At 44.4% G+C, this 21,353-nt stretch overlaps 1 protein-coding gene across 8 annotated transcripts in view; it reads right to left on the bottom strand.

The window, feature by feature from the left end:
* The window catches only part of LOC105469542 (membrane anchored junction protein), a 36,335-nt gene that overhangs the window by 1,590 nt on the left and 13,392 nt on the right, over positions 1 to 21,353 (bottom strand). For 3 of the 8 annotated variants that reach the window (XM_071074332.1, XM_071074335.1, XM_071074334.1), the window contains exons 2-7: positions 11,005 to 11,080; positions 10,389 to 10,514; positions 8,140 to 8,171; positions 7,724 to 7,815; positions 6,443 to 6,506; positions 699 to 771 (exon numbers count right to left, since the gene is read on the bottom strand). In XM_071074332.1, coding sequence (XP_070930433.1) covers positions 699 to 771; positions 6,443 to 6,506; positions 7,724 to 7,815; positions 8,140 to 8,171; positions 10,389 to 10,419 — 292 coding nt within the window. In that variant the 5' untranslated portion in view covers positions 10,420 to 10,514; positions 11,005 to 11,080. Of the gene's footprint in view, positions 1 to 698; positions 772 to 6,442; positions 6,507 to 7,723; positions 7,816 to 8,139; positions 8,172 to 10,388; positions 10,528 to 11,004; positions 11,081 to 16,118; positions 16,165 to 19,876; positions 19,995 to 21,353 lie in introns of all 8 variants that reach the window. The other 5 variants (XM_071074328.1, XM_071074329.1, XM_071074333.1 and 2 more) reach the window with 5 other exon arrangements.

The raw sequence follows: 21,353 nt of genomic DNA, 5'->3' as shown, positions 1-21,353 counted from the left end.
GTTCCTTAAAGCCAGGTGAATTGTTTGTTCTGACCTTCCCAATTTCATCTCAGCTCAGTAAGATGCTATTCTGACCTCAGAGTATTTTCAGTCAAGCTCCTGGGATATTTACACAGCTCAAGTTCCAGCCATGCACTCTGGCTGCTATGTCTTCACATAAAATGACAAGTTGTTGAAGGACTCACTTGCCTACATCCCTGTTTCTGTGATAACTGCAGTCCACATTGAATCCTCATGCTGGGTAAAAGATCAGCAAGTAGGGAGGGCAATAGCTTGACATGCATTCCCAGCCCTTGCAAAGCATCCATTTGCAACTTCAATATTAACTCTAATGCCCCAAAGGGAAGAGATAATTCTCCAACAGTACAGAAAAGGGAAACACATCCCTCTCAACATTTCTATAAAGTTTATCACCTCACTTGGAAATGTTTTGAAATGGTCAGAGCATAACTTCACTATCAGAAGCAAAGGAAGGGCATGCACTGCCTCCCTTCACTATTTCTGGGAGCTGGGGGGCTTCTATTACTCTAGGACAGGCCCCCCGACCAGAGTTTGGTTAACAAGCACCTCCACGGGAGCAAGGCACATTACCCACTGAAGGCACCCAGACTCAGCTCTGTGCTGCTCTACGTATCAGAGAACTACAAGGGAAAGGGTGATTATTAAAGCAGAATAAATGGAAATTTCCCAGGACCTACCTTGTTTCTGGACACCAGTGATATCAGAGGCCAGAGTCTCCTGCAATCCTTGTTGGGCTTTTCTTTCCCTGTTCTGTTTAAAAGAACACCAAGAAAAGTCTTTTTTTTTTTTTTTTTTTTTGAGACGGAGTCTCGCTCTGTCACCCAGGCTGGAGTGCAGTGGCCGGATCTCAGCTCACTGCAAGCTCCGCCTCCCGGGTTCACGCCATTCTCCTGCCTCAGCCTCCCGAGTAGCTGGGACTACAGGCACCCACCACCTCGCCCGGCTAGTTTTTTGTATTTTTTTTTTTAGTAGAGACGGGGTTTCACCATGTTAACCAGGATGGTCTCGATCTCCTGACCTCGTGATCCGCCCGTCTCGGCCTCCCAAAGTGCTGGGATTACAGGCTTGAGCCACCGCGCCCGGCCAAGAAAAGTCTTAAACTTTACTCCTACACTGCATGGCAATCTGAATGCTATTTGCTGGTGAACTGATTTCACATTAGCACTAGGGCCTGGCTTCTGACTGCCTAGATAGGTTCTGTATTTCTTTCCATTTCTTTCCATAGGACTGTCCTTTTTTCTTTTTCTTTTTGAGACTGAATCTTGCTCTGTTGCCAGGCTGCAGTGCAGTGGTGCCATCTCGGCTCACTGTAAGCTCCGCCTCCTGGGTTCACGCCATTCTCCTGCCTCAGCCTCCTGAGTAGCTGGGACTACAGGCGCCCGCCACCACGCCCGGCTAATTTTTTGTATTTTTAGTAGAGACATGGTTTCACCATGTTAGCCAGGATGGTCTTGATCTCCTGACCTCATGATCTGCCCACCTCGGCCTCCCAAAGTGCTGGAATTATAGGCATGAGCCACCGCGCCTGGCCAGGACTTTCCTTTTTTCATTTCAACATCCTAACTATTATCCCTCTAAAACCGTAAGATTTAAAAGCCAAGAATAAATCAAGGTGGGTTTAACTTATCATCCCATGTTACTGAGTGCCTACTCAGTAACATGAGGTTTCAGAAATCAGGAGGACCTTAAATTGACCTTGGAGAAATGTATACTCTATGGAGCAAATGGACATAAACTAAGTCAAGACAGTATGATGGCCGGGCATGGTGACTCATGCCTGTGTAATCGCAGCAATTTGGGAGGCCGAGACGCACGGATCATCCGAGGTCAGCAGTTCGAGACCAGCCTGGCCAACATGGTGAAACCCTGTCTCTACTAAAAATAGAAAAAATCAGCCAGGCGTGGTGGTGGGCACCTTTAATCTCAGCTACTCAGGAGGCTGAGGCAGGAGAATCGCTTGAACCCAGGAGGCAGGGTGAGCCAAGGTCGCGCCATTGCACTCCAGCCTGGGAGACAGAGCGAGACTCTGTCTAGGGAAAAAAAAAAAAAAAGAGTGTGATAAGACCAACGAATCCGTATAGAGTGCTGTGGTTGCTGAAAGGACATTAATGGAGCAGGTGGCGTTAGTCAAGGAAGGCTTCACAGGGGAAGTGATATTTGAATGGAGCCTTCATGGATGGATGGATGGATGAGTGGGATGTTGTCATAACAGGGGTGAGGAGGTGGTCAGTCACAGCAGGGCATTCCAGACAGGGACATGATGTATGAGGGCACAGTGCCATTAAAGAATAAATAGGATCAGCATGGCTAGAGCCAGGCATGGTAGAAACATGACTGTGGCATTAGCAGCTAGCATAATGTAACACAATCTTATTATTTCTCCATGTGCTGCTCCTTTATATAAATTTCTTTGTACTCTGAAGAGGACATTTTACAACCTGATTCCAGGCCCACATTTTCCAGTAAACACCCTGATAATCAGAAATATGGTTATTATATTTTCTTTGGGAATCTCTGCCACTGGCTACTACTCTCTTCACCCAGTCTGAACCTAGGGGCTTTACCCAGCAATGATGGAGCTCCTCAAGCTGTTTTGCTGGTGAAGAGTTCTTTTTTTCTTTCTTTTGGGTGTGCAGTTCTGTGAATTTTTTTCCCATTTTTTAAAATTTATTTTTTATTTCAATAGGTTTTTGGGGAGCAGGTGGTGTCTGGTTACATGAATAAGTTTTTTTAGTGATGATTTCTGAGATTTTGGTGCACCCATCACCCAAGTAGTGTACACTATACCCAACGTATAGTCTTTTATCCCTCACCCCCTTCCCACTCTTTCCCCCAAGCCCCCAAAGCCCATTGTATCATTCTTAAGCCTTTACGTTCCCGTAGCTTAGCTCCCATGGCTAAGAGTTCTAGAGCAAGGGGCTGCAGACCGTAAAGGTAGGTTCTGGGAGGCAGAGGCATGGCAAGTCTCTAGAAAAGCTAGGACTAGCCCCCATCCTAAGAATAAACTTCAGGTTAGAATGGCAGCTATCTCTGAACTGAGCCTCTTCACAAACCGCTCAAATCCTAGACCACATGGGCAGCTACCTAAGTCATATTCCTATAAAAGCGACAGGGAACTCTGGGGAGGAAGGAGACCATTCTTACCTTTTCTATAGACGGTGGAGATGGAATTTAGAGGGCCAAGCTCTGGTTTCTGGCTTGAGGGAATGATTCTTACAAATTTAATGAAACTATGGTTCGGGGCTTTAATCCTGCTGCATACAGTAGCCCTAATGAAAGCATCTATTAAGGGTGGTAGGAGGAACAAGAGGGCAAAGGCCCTGGGACAGAGGTACAGCCTACCTCTGAACCAGGGAAGAGTCCCCTCATAAGACAGTGTAGCCTTTTTGTGATCTCCCAAAATCTTGAGGATGTCTTCTCAAGAAAAAGTCATAAGGGAGGAAAAACATTATAGCTGGAATTCAGACTGAAGGTATCATCTGGGACCTCCATCAGAACATAATACTCTGAAAACCTGATGCAAGACTGTCCTCTGCATGTTCAGGGCCAGATCTGTTTAGAAGTGCAGTTCAAGCAGATATAGCAAAACAACAACAACAACAAAATGCGACGTGCAGTTAGTCTGTTTCATTTCTGGGTCATTCATCTGCTCCCTCCCATTTTTTTATCCTTCCAAAGTCTGGATCTCTAGATCTGGGACCTGAAGTAACAAAGGCAAGGGGGTTCGGCTCTTCCTTCCCATTCTCCCTAAACACTTCTTATGAAACAGAGGTACGTGTTGTATTCTTCTAAGCTTTCCCCACACAGGCTCCCAATGTGTTCAGACACGCACATGCACAGTGACTGTGATTCTACACCATAACTCCCTGCAAAGGGGGCAGAACATATTAAGCAATGGACCATAGGAGCAAATTCAATTTTTCCAGCTCAAGTGACTTATACTGAGAGTCACTGTGATCACTTTAATTTAGGAGAAATCATCTTCCTGGGAACAGGGTCCATGATGGGCCTTGAGTCAAAATCAATAAACATGTTCCTTTTACTAGAGTTTTTTCTAAATCCAGAATCAGGTTGAAAAGGTAATTATGTTGAGTAAGAAGCTGTGGGTACTGTTCTTGAGGGAGATGATGTGTCAAACTAAGAATAGGAAGATACGAAGTTAGAGAGCGAGGAAAATGTTCCTTTAATAGTAATTATCTTGGCTGTATAAAGTGTTTTTGTTCTCCAGAGCTTCAAGTACTCCTCATGTACTTTCTCATTTCTTTTTCTTACCATCCTAAAGGATGGGAGGCATAGAAGGGGTTGACCATCTGCCCAAAATCACTCAGTGGGCCAGCTGGCCACAGCACAACTGGGGCCCTGGACTCTGCCCCCGCACACAGAGGCAGAGGTATAAATCCCCAAAGATACACTCCTTCCCCAACTAAATTACAAGCTCCTAGAAAAAAGAAATCAGGGTTTACATATGTTTGTGTATGCCCCAGCACCCAACACAATGCCTTGTGAGCAGGAGACAGAGCAATCCCTTAGAAATGAAAATAACTTAATTTTTCTACTTAAAAATGTTTTAGAGAAGTCCTGTGATCTTGAAGGTAGTCTCAAGGCTTTTCATGATCCAGTCCATTCTGACTTTTCCAGTAACATTTCTCAGCACTGGACTTCAAGCTACTCTGGGAATCCTTCCCTCCTGGCCACTTTATGCTCCCTTTGTATCCTGTGCTTCCTTCTACCCCTGCACATGGCACATCTATCAGTAATTGTCTACCTAGCTGTACACTGCTGGTGTATCCCTGGTACTTGGCACATAGTAGACACTCAAAGAAAATTTGTTGAATGCATCCTGGGCAACATGGCAAAACTCCATCTCTACAAAAAACACAAAAATTAGTCAGGTGTGGTGACACATGCCAGTAGTCCTAGCTACTCCAGAGGCTGAAATGAGAGGATTGCTTGAGCCTGAGAGGTAGAGGTTGCAGTGAGCCGAGATTGCACCACTGCACTCCAGCCTGGGCAACAGAGTGTGACCCTGTCTCAAAAAAGAAAAATAAAATTGTTGAATGAATGCATATGTAAATGTTTACTTGATAACTGCTCATGTTATGGGTCCTGGGAAGGTGAAGAAAGTGAGTTGTTTGTGTTTGGATACTTAGGGTCAGAGCAACTTTGGAGACATAGAGAAAAAAACGAAGGATCTTTAAGGCATGGATACCAGCTAACAGCTATTTAAAGAGGGGACGAAAAGAAAAAGGTCACTATTTTAGAGAATATATAGAAAAGAAGTCCTAAAATGGAGGAGGGGTACCAGATATATGAATATCTAAATGGGAAACATACCCCATAAATGAAATCTAATTCCATCAGGGGCCAACCCTTCACTGCTCTAGAAGTTTTCTCTTACCAGTTATCAGTGCTGATACATGCCTAGCTCATTTGTTAAAACTAGATGTTCCTAGACTCAGACCCCAGTATAGATGAAGGCGAAAAGTTTCCTAAAGGGAAAATTCTATACTGGATTCCACCTCAATCCTATATAGACATATTTTCTTATTTCAACTGCAGAGTACAAGTAGCTTTTTAAGCTGAAAAGAGAGGATTTTTTTTTTTTTTTTTTTTTGAGTCTCACTCTGTCACCCAGGCTACAGTGTAGTGGTGCAATCTCGGCTCACTGCCAGCTCTGCCTCCTGGGTTCATGCCATTCTCCTGCCTCAGCCTCCCCAGCAACTGGGACTACAGGCACCTGCCACCACGCCTGGCTAATGTTCTGTATTTTTTTTTAGTAGAGACAGGGTTTCACCATCTTAGCCAGGATCTCCTGATCTCATGATCCACCGGCCTCGGCCTCCCAAAGTGCTAGGATTACAGGCATCAGCCACCGTGCCTGGCCTTTTTTTTTTTTTTTTTTTTGAGATGGAGTCTCACTCTGTTGCCAGGCTGGAGTGAAGTGGCACGACCTTGGCTCACTGCAACCTCCGCCTCCTGGGTTCAAGTGATTCTCCTGCCTCAGCCTCCCGAGTAGCTGGGATTACAGGCATTCACCACCACACTTGGCTAATAGTTTGTATTTTTAGTAGAGACTGGGTCTCACCAGGTTGGCCAGCCTGGTCTCGAACTCCTGACTTCAGGTGATTCGCCCGCCTCAGCCTCCCAAAGTGCTGGGATTACAGGCATGAGTCACCGTACCAGGCAAAGAGAGGACTTTTTAACAAAAAGATTAATCGATGCGTGTTATTATGCAGCCACTTTGGGATGTGCTGTGGCAAGGGCATAATAGTTGAATGTTATTCTGCAGACGGTGAAACCCAAGAATGAGTTCAGTCAATTCAATCTGCATGAAAAACCAAGATGTGCTGGTAACCGGAATCCCGACTTGTAACAGCACAGGAATAGCTGACAGCCTCTAAGCCTCTATTTTAGTACTTACTCTCCTGGTTTCCATAGGGGGCTTCTTTTTGCTGGAGCCTTGGCTGGAAGTCCCTATCTTGGCCCTGAGGTGGGGGGAAAATATGCAGGGAATGTTACTGGCAGAGGCAATATCACTACATTCAAGCAAATGTGGCCCAAATGAGTATTTCAGCAGGTTGGCTATTTTTATACCACTCCTGGCCGGCAGAATAAATTGGGTGGCCAAATTTTCTTTGGGTGCTGCTTTACTTCACAGCAGAATCCCAGTTTGAGACACTTAGGGATCTGGGGTTTGAGAAAGTGAAAATGTGACTGACAGCAGGTATCAGATTTTGAAATACTTGACTGTGCATCAAAACCCAGAGAAAGGGAAGATCTGAGACCTCACTTACATGGAAAATTCAGTCGAATGGAACACAACAAAGCTTCATACCTCCAAGTACCCTCACATTCCACCTGGCTTGAAAAGGAGCTCCCTATCTCTTCATCTACATGTGCATCTGGAGAGCATGGGGTCAGCTTCCTAGTCTACCTTACTTCTCCTATATGTCTAGGGATCCACAGTGTCCCAGGAAAAGGGTAGCTATTCTCTGTGGGCCTAGGGTGGAAGCATCTTGGGCTACGAAACAAACCACACCTTGGATTATTCCAGCAGCATTCTTATTAGCTTTCTAGGGTGCTAATAAGAATGACTGAATTGTCTTACTGACTCATTTTGTCGCTGATAGAGAACTGAAAGAAGAACATAAGTAGCCTCCACAGTAACAATATGTTAGGGATGGCTCAACATTCCCCCTAATATCACAGTACCCCACCCAATGATTGATATATACCCTCTTGCAAACATTTACATTTTAGTCTGGACTGCCTCTTAAGGTTCCAAAAGCTAACTGCTCACTGGGTAAAATAGAATTATATTTTATTTGTTCTTATTCTTTCAAGAGTTTCCCTATGTTTTTGTATAATATTTTGAGACTTCATAAGTCTTTTGCCTTCTGGTGATATTACCATAGTAAGTATTATTGAATGTGCTGAATTCAATTGTTTAGATCGGGCTGTATTTCTTCTCAGCCTTCATCTTGAGAAGAAAAATCATACTTTGCCGAAAAAGGGACTATGTTCAAATTATATTGTAAATATTAACTTGCTCCCTTTCCTTAGTCCACCCACTGGAATAGGCAGATACTGATGAAGTCCTGAAAAAGAAAGTGACTCGCCCAAGGACAGGATCAACCAATGGTAATAGCTGGCAAAGCCTAATTAGGATGAAGGAGCGAGACTGTCTCCCCACACCACTGACCTGTCCAGCCCTGGCCTGCTGGGGGAGCTGGGCTCGTCCATGTGTTTTCGTTTCCTCATCACAGCTCCTACTGCTTTCTTCTCAGCTGGGACCTTCAGAGAGGAAGCAGATGCCTGTGACTCCTCCTTTCCAGAGTTGCTCCCAGTTCATGAAGGCACAGTGAAGAAAACTCCCCATCCTTAAACTGCCAAAGGCAACTTTTAACACCAGCTTTGCAAGTCAGAATAGACATTCTGTTAGAGACATGGTCTCAGAAATCTAGCCAAGGGGGAAAATACTGTCTTATGTTTACAATTCTGATTGGATCTGGGCAGCAACTGAGGGGCAAAGTAAGAGGAAGAGGCAAGAGCAGGACTTTTTGGACAAAAGAAGGTGATAAAGGCAATTTTCATTTTGTACAGAAAAGGCAAACTTACCAACCCAAGAGGACTGTCACTTATTGGTTTCCCTACAATAGGAAATTTGAGTGTCATAATAAAATAATACTTTTTTTTTTTTGGAGATTAAGTTGCCCAGACTGGAGTGCAGTGGTGTGATCTCGGCTCACTGCAACCTCCGCCTCTTGAGTTCAAGCGATTCTCCTCCCTCAGCCTCCCAAGTAGCTGGGACTACAGGCATGTGCCACTACACCTGGCTAATTTTTGCATTTTTAGTAGAGAGGGGGGGTTTCACCACGTTGGCCAGGCTGGTCTCAAACTCCTGACCTCGGGTGATCCACCTGCCTTGGCCTCCCAAAGTGAGCCACCAGGCCTAACGATGATGCTGTTTTACCTGGATTTCTGGCTACTATTTATTTCTTGGAACTGACCCTAGACAAAGACTCCTCATGTGCCCTTCTCCCTTCTACCTGGTACCATTTTCCCTAAAAATAGTGTCTTCAAACTCTCTTCCTCCCTTGTTTCAGAATGACTATAATCTATAAGCTAGAAGGGGTTTGAAAAGGGAGGGGACGATTCTTTTTTTTTTTTTTTTTTTTGAGACGGAGTCTTGCTCTGTCGCCCAGGCTGGGGTGCAGTGGCCAGATCTCAGCTCACTGCAAGCTCCGCCTCCCGGGTTCCCGCCATTCTCCTGCCTCAGCCTCCCGAGTAGCTGGGACTACAGGCGCCCGCCACCTCGCCCGGCTAGTTTTTTGTACTTTTTAGTAGAGACGGGGTTTCACCGTGTTAGCCAGGATGGTCTTGATCTCCTGACCTCGTGATCCGCCCGTCTCGGCCTCCCAAAGTGCTGGGATTACAGGCTTGAGCCACCGCGCCCGGCCAAAAAGGGAGGGGACGATTCTTACTACAAAAGAAAAAAGTAGAACTTCAGCTACCTGTGACAAATGAAAAGGGGAGATATTTTGAGGCAAGGCCTTTGCACCCCTTTTCTTTTCTTTTTTCTTTTTTGAGACAGAGCTAGCTCTGTTGCCCAGGCGGGAGTACAGTGGTGTGATCTTGGCTCACCAGAACCTCTGCCTGCCAGATTCAAGCAATTCTCCTTCCTCAGCCTCCAGAGTAGCTGGGACTACAGGCATGCACCACCATGCCAGGCTACATCATATATATATATGTGTGTGTGTATATATATATATATATATATGCACATCTTTTTTTCAGACAGAGTCTTGTTCTAGCGCCCAGGCTGGAGTACAGTGGCGTGATCTTGGCTCACTGCAATCTCTGCCTCCTGGGTTCAAGCAATTCTTCTGCTTCAGCTTCCTGAGTAGCTGGGATTACAGGCACGCACCACCATGCCTGGCTAACTTTTTTATTTTTAGTAGAGATGGGGTTTCACCATGTTGGTCAGGCTGGTCTTGAATTCCTGGCCTCAAGTGATCCTCCTGCCTTGGCCTCCCAAAGTACTGGGATTACAGGCATGAGCCACTGTGCCCAGCCTGCACCCCTTTTCAAATCAAAAGGGTAGGTGTTTACTTGTCCCTCAATCAGCAAAAATACCCATGGCCTTCAGAGAATAAAAATTTGGGCCAGGCACAGTGGTTCATGCCTGTAATTCCAGTGTTTTGGGAGGCCGAGGTGGGAGGATTGCTTGAGCCCAAGAGTTTGAGACCCGATGGTGCAATATAGTGAGACTCTGTCTCTACTAAAAAAAAAAAAAAAAAATTAGCCAGAGATGGTCGTACACACCCACAGTCCTAGCTACTTGGGAAGCTGAGGGAGGAGGAACACTTGAGCCCAGGAGTTAGAGGTTACGGTGAACTACGATCACACCACTGTACTCCAGCCTAGGTAACAGAGTGAGACTCTGTCTAAATAAAAATAAAATTGGGAGATACCTTTAAGACAGCTCTAAAGTGAAAATCATGGAATTTACTCTAATGGAAGGGTTTATATAATACTTATCTTTCATTCAGTGATTAAGTCAGGCTTTGTACTTTTCATCTACTATTATTTATTTAATCCTTTTAACAACTCAATGATATAGGTAGTAATATTATACTTCACAATTTCACAAGGGAGGCACAGAGAGATTAATTTATCTAACTTCACACAGCTGTTATGTGGCAGGGCCACCAGTATTTGAACTAGTCAATCTGGCCTGGAGCACATGATCCTGACCTGTGCACTGTATGGCTGGAGCCTAATCTGGTAGCCCATTTCACCATATCCAGCTGGCACTGCTAAACCATTTTCTTCTCTGCCATTCACATTCATATCATTCCACTTACCAGGTGACAGGTTTTCATGGAACCATTTCATCTCCACGTATAGAGTAAAAACAAATGGGTAGGGGATCAAGATAATTTCTCCATGTTTGAATTTCAGGTGGGAAACTCTCTCCCATTTGCTTTTATCTGGAAAATGATGCTAAGGAGTAAGGAAAGACGCCAGTATGGATTCCTAAGTACTATTTTAGGGAGAAACTCTCTCTCCTTCCCCTGACCTACCCTCCAAACTGCCTATGGTTTTGCTACTTTCATTTGAGTCTAAAATGTGGGCCGTAGCTCATTTCCAGCCAGAAAAGAAAGGATAGGCTGGGCGCGGTGGCTCACAGCTGTAATCCCAGCACTTTGGGAGGCGGAGGCGGGCGGATCACCTGAGGTCAGGAGTTCAAGACCAGTCTGGCCAACATGGTGAAACACTGCCTCTACTAAAAATACCAAAATTAGCCAGGCGTGATGGCACGTACCTGTAATCCCAGCTACTCGAGAGGCTGAGGCAGGAGAATCGCTTGAACCTGGGAGGCTGAGGTTGCAGTGTGCCAAGATCACACCATTGCACTCCAGCCTGGGCAACAGAGCAAGACTCCATCTCAAAAAAAAAAAAAAAAAAAAAAAAGGATACAGGGAAATACAATGAAGTGTTCTGTAGCAAAGGGCTGAAGATTGTCCAAGTTTCCCAAGACCACGCGGATAGAATCCTGAAAAACATATTTGAAATGACTTTAACATTGTTGAGTCTCAGCCAATCTTTGTTTATATTTGTCACTGCTAATCACATACCCTATATACTATCAAAACTGAACCATTTGCTGTTCCTTTAACATGTGTTCTGATTCTCCATTTCTTTTTCTTTTTTTTTTTTTGAGAGAGCCTTGCTTTGTGGCCCAGGCTGAAGTGCAGTTGCATGATCTCTGCTCACTGCAATCTCTGCCTCCTGGGCTCAAGTGATCCTCCCACCTCAACCTCCCCAGTAGCTGGGACTAAAGGCGTGCACCACCACACCCGTCTAATTTCTTTATTTTTTATAGAGATGTGGTTTCACCATGTTGCCCAGGATGGTCTTGAACTCCTAGGCTCAGGAGTTTCTTTCTTTTTTTTTTTTTTTGGAGACAAGGTTTCACTCTGTCGCCTAGGCTAGAGTGCAGTGACGCAATCATAGCTCACTATGCTCTGCCCTCCTTGGTCTCCCAAAGTGCTGGGATTACAGGCGTGAGCCACTGCACCCATCCTACTTCTCCGTTTCTACACTTTTGCATAGAAAGGGAATTTCTCTTCCTGAAATGCCCTTTCCACCCATCAGCACTTGTCCAAATTCAACTATCCTTTAAGGCATAGTTCAAAAGTCATCTCCCCCAGAAAGCTTTCCCTGATTTACCAAGTTGTAATTAACTGTTAGTATCAAACTGAACAGTAGTTAGCCTGGAGTCTTTACTACATTCCACATACAAATGTTTTTTTTTTTTTTTTTTTTTTGAGACGGAGTCTCGCTCTGTCTCCCAGGCTGGAGTGCAGTGGCCGGATCTCAGCTCACTGCAAGCTCCGCCTCCCGGGTTCACGCCATTCTCCTGCCTCAGCCTCCTGAGTAGCTGGGACTACAGGCGCCCGCCACCTCGCCCGGCTAGTTTTTTGTATTTTTTAGTAGAGACGGGGTTTCACCGTGTTAGCCAGGATAGTCTCGATCTCCTGACCTCGTGATCCACCCGTCTCGGCCTCCCAAAGTGCTGGGATTACAGGCTTGAGCCACCGCGCCCGGCCCAAATGTTTTATATTCCTTACTGGGAGATCTACTTGAAGTAGAATATACACCTGATTTATCTTAGTATCCCTTCTATGGTGTCTACTATCGTGAATAACGCATAACAAGTCTTCACTAAATGTACATTGAATGAATGAACAACACTGGTATTTACTGATATATAGTATTTTGCTTTTGTTTAAGTCAAACTTTTTTTTCCACTCACTTTAAATTTTAATCGATTAGTCCCTAATTAAGCTAATGCTTATTAGTCTACACTAATTAATTTGGCATCATAAAGACTACTAAATTTCTATGGGGAAAAAGTCTCAATTTCAGTCCCAGGCTTGTCATTTCACCCTAAGCTTCAGTGTTCTCATGTTTGGGTTCAAAGAAGATAGAAACTGTGACCGGCCGGGCGCAGTGGCTCAAGCCTGTAATCCCAGCACTTTGGGAGGCCGAGGCGGTTGGATCACGAGGTCAGGAGATCGAGACTATCCTGGCTAACATGGTGAAACCCCGTCTCTACTAAAAATACAAAAAACTAGCCGGGCGTGGTGGCGGGCGCCTGTAGTCTCAGCTACTTGGGAGGCTGAGGCGGGAGAATGGCGTGAACCCGGGAGGCGGAGCTTGCAGTGAGCCGAGATCACGCCACTGCACTCCAGCCTGGGAGACACAGCGAGACTCTGTCTCAAAAAAAAAAAAAAAAAAAAAAAAAAGATGATAGAAACTGTGGCCAGCACAGTGGCTCATGCCTGTCATCCCAGCACTCTGGGAGGCCAAGGCAGGTGGATTGCTTGAGCCCAGGAGTTCAAGACTGGCCTAGGCAACATGGCAAAACTCCATGTCTCCAAAAATACAAAAATGAGTTGGGTGTGGTGGCACACGCCAGTAGTCGTAGCTACTCGGGAGGCTGAGGTGGGAGGGTCACCTGAACCTGGGAGATCGAGGCTGCAGTGAGCTATGATTGCATCACGGCACTCTAGCCTAGCAACAGAGTGAAACCTTGTCTCAAAAAAAAAAAAAAAAAAAGAAATTGTGTCTTGTTTATCTTTGTATTCTCCATAGTAGCACAGTGTCTAGCTTATAATTATACTGGCTAATATTTATTGAGTAATTACTATGGGAAGTGTTTCTGTTTTTTGTTTTTTTTGAGACAGAATCTCATTATGTCACCCAGGCTGGAGTGCGGTGGCACAATCTTGGCTCACTGCAACCTCCACCTCCTGAGTTCAAGCAGTGCTCGTGCCTCAGCCTCCCAAGTAGCTAGGATTATAGGCATGCACCACCACACCCAGCTATTTTTTTGTATTTTTAGTAGAAATGGGGTTTCGCCATGTTGCCCAGGCTGGTGTCGAACACCTGAGCTCAGGCAATCCGCCGACCTTGGCCTCCCAAAGTGCTAGGATTACAGGCATGAGCGACCACGCCCAGCCTTTTGTTTGTTTTTGAGATGAAGTTTTGTTATTCTGCCCAGACTGGAGTATGGAGTGCAATGGCATGATCTCCGCTCACTGCAACCTCTGCCTTCCGAGTTCAAGAGATTCTCCTGCCTCAGCCTCCCAAGTAGCTGGGATTACAGGTACCTGCCACCACACCTGACTAACTTTTATATTTTTGGTATAGATGGGGTTTCACTATGTTGGCCAGGCTGGTCACGAACTCCTAACCTCAGGTGATCCTCCTGCCTTGGCCTCCTAAAGCGCTGGGATGACAGGCGTGAGCCACCAAGCCCGGCTGTGTTTTTATACATATTAATTAATTTAACTCTCACAAAACCCCTGTGAGATAGGCAATTCTGTTATTCCCATTTAATAGACGAGGAAACAGACAAAGAGAAGTGAAAAAATGTAGTCTAGATTACATAACTAGAAATAGCGGGGCCAAGATCTGAACCAAGGTAGTAGGGTTCCAGAGCTCCTAGTCTTAACCCATAGGCTATCCTGCTTCTCAGTAAATGTTTTCCGGGGTTTTTTTGAGATGGAGTCTCACTCTGTTGTCCAGGCTGGAGTGCAGTGGTGCGATCTTGGCTCACTGCAACCTCCGCCTCCGAGGTTCAAGCAATTCTCCTGCCTCAGTCTCCTGAGTAGCTTGGACTACAGATACGTGCCACCACACCCAGCTAATTTTTGTATTTTTAGTAGAGATGGGGTTTTGCCATGTTGGCCAGGCTGGTCTTAAACTCCTGACTCCAGGTGATCCACCTGCCTTGGCCTCCCAAAGTGCTGGGATTAAAGGTGTGAGCCACAGTGCCTGGCTTCAGTGTTTTCTAAATGACGAAAACAGAATGATAACATCTGACCCCAAACTAGTGAGCATAAGAGAAAGACGCATATGCATATCAAATGCATCTTGGAAATATGACATATGGTGAATGTAAATGCTCTCAAGCTACTAATTATTGAGCTACTGTGTGGCAGGCATTGCAGACATCTATTTCTAATCCTCAGTCTTGAAACAGGCCTTCTTTATTAACCCCATTTGACAGGTAAGGAAACAGACTCAGAGAGGGTAGGTAATTTGCCCAAAGTCAAATTGTGAATGGCAGAACACTTCCCATAGTAATTACTCAATAAATATTAGCTATTATAATTAGAAGCTAGACACTATCCTAGTATGGACACTTCAAATCCAGGTTTGATTGGCTCTAAAGTCTGTATTCCCTCCTCTCTGTTACGCTTCCATGAGCTTTTCACTGCTCAGGTTAACTGAAACAAAGTGAAATAAAGCCTACTCTGCCCATAATTAAAATAGGTAGAACAGCCGGGCGCAGTGGCTCACACTTGTAATCCCAACGCTTTGGGAGACTGAGGTGGGTGGATCATGAGGTCAAGAGATCAAGACCATCCTGGCCAACATGGTGAAACCCCATCTCTACTAAAAATATGAAAATTAGCTGGGCGTGGTGGTGCACGCTGGTAGTCCCAGCTACTTGGGAGGCTGAGGCAGGAGAATCACTGGAACCCGGGAGGTGGAGGTTGCAGTGAGCCGAAATCGCGCCACTGCACTCCAGCCTGGTGACAGAGCAAAACTCCATCTCAAACAAAAACAAAAACCAGGTAGAACATTTTCTTGGTCCTATGTTAAAATAACTCATTCATAATGATGTCCTTGAGGGTCCTGCAAGATCCTAATGTATCTTTTAACACTTAGCCAAAGAGGTACCTTCTTAAGGGTATGACTCAGTTTTGGTTTCACAGAGTTTTGTGTTTAAGTGTATTTAATTGCTTTGAAATGTGGAGGCATATGTCTTAAGAAATCACAATAGTCACAAATCACTGAATTGTGAAGTCAGAAGAGGAAAAGCTAGTTTAAACCTCTCATTTTCCAAATGAGGCAATTAAGATCCACGTTGATATATGATTTGCCAACGGTCACATAGCTAATTGGTGGCTACGCCAGAACTGGAATCCAGGGCCAAACCCGAGAACTCTAACTCCTTGTCCATTGCTTTCACCAATTTGTAAAGCTGACCACCTGCTCAGTCTTCTTTCTGTAGAAAAACCTAAAGCTAGAGGAACTGGGTAGAAAGGAATGAAAATGAAGTCGGAATAAGGCAATTGCAAATGTTTCCAATTAAAATGAATACACAGCAGCCTTGTCTGTGTATTTACAGTCGAGTTTCCTGAACGTCAAGTACCAGGCAGTGGTTGGGATGGTGGGTTTCCCAGAGCCCTGGAAGGAGGCAATCCTCCGGAATCTTTCTCTATGCCAGCTGCCACAAAAGAGAGCTGCCCAAGGCTGGAAACTCTGGTGAAAACAAAAAGCTCTCAGCCTCAAAGGTGCTGACACTTCAACTAGGAAAACTGAGAAAGAATACAGGCTTTAAATTTCCCTGGAAAAACAGTAAAGTTCCTTTGCAAAGGAGATGAAGCAGGAAGAAGCCAAGTTATCAAGTGGAGGTTGTGACTCAGTTTGTAGGAAATAATTAAAACCTGAATGTGGATGCATCCTTAGCTTAAAAAGTCACTTTTCCAGAAGTCGTATGCTTCTTTCCCTACCTCCAGCTCCTGGATGATGACCTCCTTATTTTCTATCTCTTCTCCTCTAGAAGGTAAACAGACAAGAGACAAGTAAGACATGAAGGAAAGCTCTGGAGAGAGTAGACATCACTAGAGCAAAAATGACACTTCCACTGTGCTAAAGAAGCATAGGTCAAATTGTGTGCTGATCCAGTGCTCATGGGGAAGAAGTGATCACCTAGGTGGTGTGGTCTGAACATTGGTACAGAATGACTTCTCGACCTGCCAAGACCTGAAATTCCCACTGTGAAAGTTAATCATTTGTTAGAGCACTTGTACTTTAAGTGTGCTTTGGGGACCCTTAAGGGTCTTGAAGACCCTTTCAATGGGTCTTCAAGGGTAAAACTATTTTCATAATAATACTAAGGTGTTATTTGCCTTTCTCACTGTGTTAATATTTGTAACCATGATTGCAAAAGCAATGGTGGGCAAAATTGCCAGTGCCTTAGCACAAATCTAGCCAGTTGCACTAGGCTGTACTATCAGTCAAAGTAATCTTTACTGCTGCACAGGAAAAAAAAAAAAATCCAGTTTCACTGAATATCCTGAGGAAGCAGGAAAAAAAAAAAAGCAACCATTTTATAAAATCTCAATCTTTAACTACATATCTTTTTAAATGTTATGTGATAAAACACGAAGTATGCATAAAGCGCTTCTGCTGCATACCAAAATATGATGGTTATTTTAGGGAAACTTACATGTGTGACTGTTTAAGCTGCAAACTGAACTGTCTGCTTCTCTTCATGGAATATTTTACTTGAATGATCAGCTAACAGACAAACTATGGTTGTTATTCATACTTGGAAGTTTGACAGACACTTTCTTAAAAATGAATAAAATAGGCATGTCAACTCAAGGAAAAGAACTGACAATACTTGTTGTCAACAATAAATTTTGGGCTTTCAAGTGAAAATTTAAATTTTGGAAAGTTTCTGTCCACCATTTTGAGTTTGACAGTTTCCAAATACGTCAACACTTTTAAGATTGTAGTGATACTAACAAATATTTTTCGATACTGTATAATGAAATGTATCAATATTTGGAGGATGTGCATAATTCAGTGAACCAAAATGTTCCAAACCACCAATGAAACATCATGTTACAAATCATCCCAGGTCAGGCCGGGGGTAGTGGCGCAATCATGCCTAACTGCAGCCTCAACTCCCTTGGCCAATGGATCCTCCTGCCTTAGCCTTCCAAGCAGCTGGGATCACGGGTGCAAACCACCATGTCCAGCTAATTTCTTTTATTTTTTGTAGCGATGGGGTCTCACTTTGTTGCCCAGGCTGATCTCAAACTCCTACGCTGAAGCGATCCTCCCATTTGAGCCTCCCAAAGTACTGGGATTACAAGAGTGAGCCACTGCACCTACCCAGAAGTTCCCTTCTATTTCTAGTTTATAGTTTTGCTTTGTTTTGAGACAGAGTCTCGCTCTGTTGCACAGGCTGGAGTGCAGTGGTACGATCTGCTCACTGCAGCCTCTGCCTCCTAGGTTGAACTGATTCTCCTGTCAGCCTCCCGAGTAGCTGGGACTACAGGTGTGCACCACCATGCTCAGCTAATTTTTGTATTTTTAGTAGAGACAGGGTTTTACCATGCTGACCAGGCTGCCCTTGAACTCCTGACTTCAGGTGATGTCTGATTCGGCCTCCCAAAGTGCTGGTATTACAGGTGTGAGCCACGGCGCCCAGCTATGTGTGTGTGTGTGTGTGTGTGTGTGTGTTTTTAAATTGAGTGTTTTTATCATGAAAGGGTGAGGTGCTGGGTTTGATCAAATTCAGTACAGTGGCAAGATCTCGGCTCACTGCAACCTCCGCCTCCCGGGTTCAAGCGATTCTCCTGCCTCAGCCTCCTGAATAGCTGGGACTACAGGTGCATGCCACCACACCCAGCTACTTTTTTGTAATTTTAGTATAGATGGGGTTTTGCCATGTTGGCCAGGCTGGTCTTGAACTCCTAACCTCAAGTCATCCATTCACCTCGGCCTGCCAAAGTGCTGGGATTACAGGTGTGAGCTACTGCTCCCAGCCTGATTGCTTTTACCTGCTGAAACCACCCTGGTACCCCTGGGGTAAATCCCAGGAATGTAAATAATGCCAATCTTCTCAATTTTTAAATATAATTTTATTTTACTTATTTATTTTTGAGATGGAGGTTAACTCTGTCGGGCAGTCTGAAGTGCAGTGGCGTGATCTCAGCTCACTGCAACCTCCAACTCCCGGCTTCAAGTGATTCTCGTGCCTCAGCCTCCTGAGTAGCTGATATTACAGGCGTGACCCATCATGCCCGCCCGGTTCACTAAATATAACTTTAATAATATCATATTTGTTACATATATTATTCTTAAATTAATAAACTGTTTTAAATTTTTGCTTTTTTTTTTTTTTTCTTTTTTTGAGACAGAGTTTCACACTGTTGCTTGGGCTGGAGTGCAGTGAGCCCATCTCTGCTCACTGCAACCTCCATCTCCCGAGTTCAAGCGATTTTCCTGCCTCAGCCTCCTGGTTAGCTGGGATTATAGGCGCCTGCCACTACACTCAGCTAATTTTTTGTATTTTTAGTAGAGACAGGGTTTCACCATGTTGGCCAGGCTGGTCTCAAACTCCTGACCTCATGATTCACCTGCCTTGGCCTCCTAAAGTGCTGGGATTACAGGCCTGAGCCAGTGTGCCCGGCCAAATTTTTGCTTTAATTTTTATGACAAATATTGACAGATTAATCAAAAGCTCTTTGGGGTCCTTAATAATTTTAAAGAGTGCAAGTTGGGTGCGGGTGCCTCATGCCTGGAATCCCAACACTTTGGAAAGCTGAGGAGGGAGGATCCCTTGGGCCCAGGAGTTTGAGACCAGCCTGAGCAACATAGTGAGACTTCATTTCTACCAAAAGTATTTTAAAATTAGCCTGGTGTGGTGGCACTATGCCTGTAGTCCTAGCTTCTCTGGAGGCTGACCCTTAAGCCCAGCAGGTCAAGGCTGCGGTGATCACACGACTACATGTGAAACCCTGTCTTGGAAAAAAAAAAAAAAGAACTTAAAGAAAAATTGCAAGGGAGTCCTGAGATGGAAAAAAAAAATTTTTTTTGAGACAGAGTCTCATTCTGTGGCCTAGGCTGGAGTGCAGTGGCACAATCTCAGCTCACTGCAACCTCCGTCTTCCAGGTTCAAGCGATTCTCCTGCCTCAGCCTCCCACCACCATGCCTGGCTAATTTTTGTATTTTTAGTAGAGACGGTGTTTCACCATGTTGGCCAGGCTGGTCTTGAACTCCTGACCTCAAGTGATACATCCACCTCAGCCTCCCAAAGTGCTGGGATTATAGCCATGAGCTACTATGCCCGGCCCTGAGATGTAAAATTTTGAGAAACACTGCTTCAAAGATATGTTGTCCTAGGCTGGGTGTGGTGGCTCACACCTACAATCCCAACACTTGGGGAGGCAGAGGTGAGAGGATTGCTTGAGGTCAGGGGTTTGAGACTAGCCTAGACAACATAGAGATCTGCTTCTCTTTAAAAAAAAAAAAAAAAGGTTGTCCCTAATTTAGAAACTCATATGAATAATATATATACTGGGAAAGACAGTCCTGCAAGATGCTACTTTACCAGTCTCCTGAGCTGGGTGAAGGTAGAGAAGAGGTGACCTAGTCTCCTGAACCAAGTGAAGATAGAGAAGAGGAGACCTGTGGGAATGCACGAGCACTAACTGGTGTTTACATAGGCTACCCTCCAACCTTTGAAATTACCTGATACTGTTCCCATATCTGATTTTGAATTTATACACATTGGGTCCTGCATGAAGAAATCTCGTCTCTGGAAATGGGTAGGTAAAGGGTTTTAAACTCATTGCTCCCAAACGACAGCCTAAATAAAATAGAAATATTAGATAATTACTAAAAAGCTAATGATTATTCCTTATTTACAGGAAAGGGAACCCGCCCAATCTGTAACATCTCTTCATGAGTAAAATGTCCAACACTCATCACTATTGCCTATGAACCAGGATCATCACCTGGAGCATTCTCCTACCTGCATGGGGAAAATACAGTGTGTTGGGATAATCTTTATGCTTGCAGTTAAAAGCCCAGAATTCAAGTTTGATCATTTATGGCCTTGTGTAAATCATTTCTCTTCAAGAAGACTAATGATACTAGTATCTGCCCTGATGACTCACAGGGTCTTTGTTAGAATTAAATGTTTCTCCCAAGTATCTCTTGAATCTGTTCTTCTCTCCCATCTCCACTTTCACTGGAATCTCAGTGGATACATAGAGGGCTCAAGTTAAATAATGACACAATCCAAAGGATACACCAATTACAGGCCAATTAGGAGGATGTTTGCTATCAATTTTAGATGAAATTAAGATATTACTACAACTTCCTGCCACAACCAATGTAGCAAATAAGGGTGTACACTAATGTTTTTGAGTGGCACCAAGGAATGGCTTATTTTCTAGATCTATCAATTACTCTTCCTCTCCCCTACTTGTGAGGCTTCCCTGTGTCCCAAGAGTGCCTACTATACCCCAGCACTTATTATTTCTCCTGTTCTAGAATCTCTGTCCACTTAAGGTCCTCTCTGTGGGAAGTTAAGGAAAGAGATGGGAAAAATAAAAATAAATAATTAGAGGAGATCCAGAGTTCCTAATGATCAAAACTAGTTATATGCATTAGTACAAGTATACAAATATACATGGTATTGCTTTCAGAGGCAGCTGAAATGGAGTCAACAGAACAGGCCCAAAATAAGGAGAATTTGAGTTTGAATCTCATTCCAATGTCCCTAATTTCTCTAAGCCTTGGTTTTCTTTCTTACACAATAACAACTCTCAATAACAACTTTTGCCATGCCCTATTCTAAGTTTAATCTGAATCCTCACAACAAGCCTATAAGTCTAAATTTGATAGGTGAGGAAATCGAGGCACTGAGGGATGAAGTAAACTGCCCATAGCTATATGAATGTTGGAATTTGAATTTATTTTTTATTTTATTTTATTTTTTTTGAGACGGAGTCTCGCTCTGTCGCCCAGGCTGGAGTGCAGTGACCGGATCTCAGCTCACTGCAAGCTCCGCCTCCCGGGTTCACGCCATTCTCCTGCCTCAGCCTCCCGAGTAGCTGGGACTACAGGCGCCCGCCACCTCGCCCGGCTAGTTTTTTGTATTTTTTTAGTAGAGACGGGGTTTCACCGTGTTAGCCAGGATGGTCTCGATCTCCCGACCTCG

The sequence above is a fragment of the Macaca nemestrina genome, chromosome 12 (genome assembly GCF_043159975.1).
Source record: "Macaca nemestrina isolate mMacNem1 chromosome 12, mMacNem.hap1, whole genome shotgun sequence".
NCBI lineage: Eukaryota > Metazoa > Chordata > Mammalia > Primates > Cercopithecidae > Macaca > Macaca nemestrina.
The sequence above is the reverse complement of the archived record's forward strand: the minus strand, read 5'-3'. Positions and strand labels throughout refer to the sequence as shown.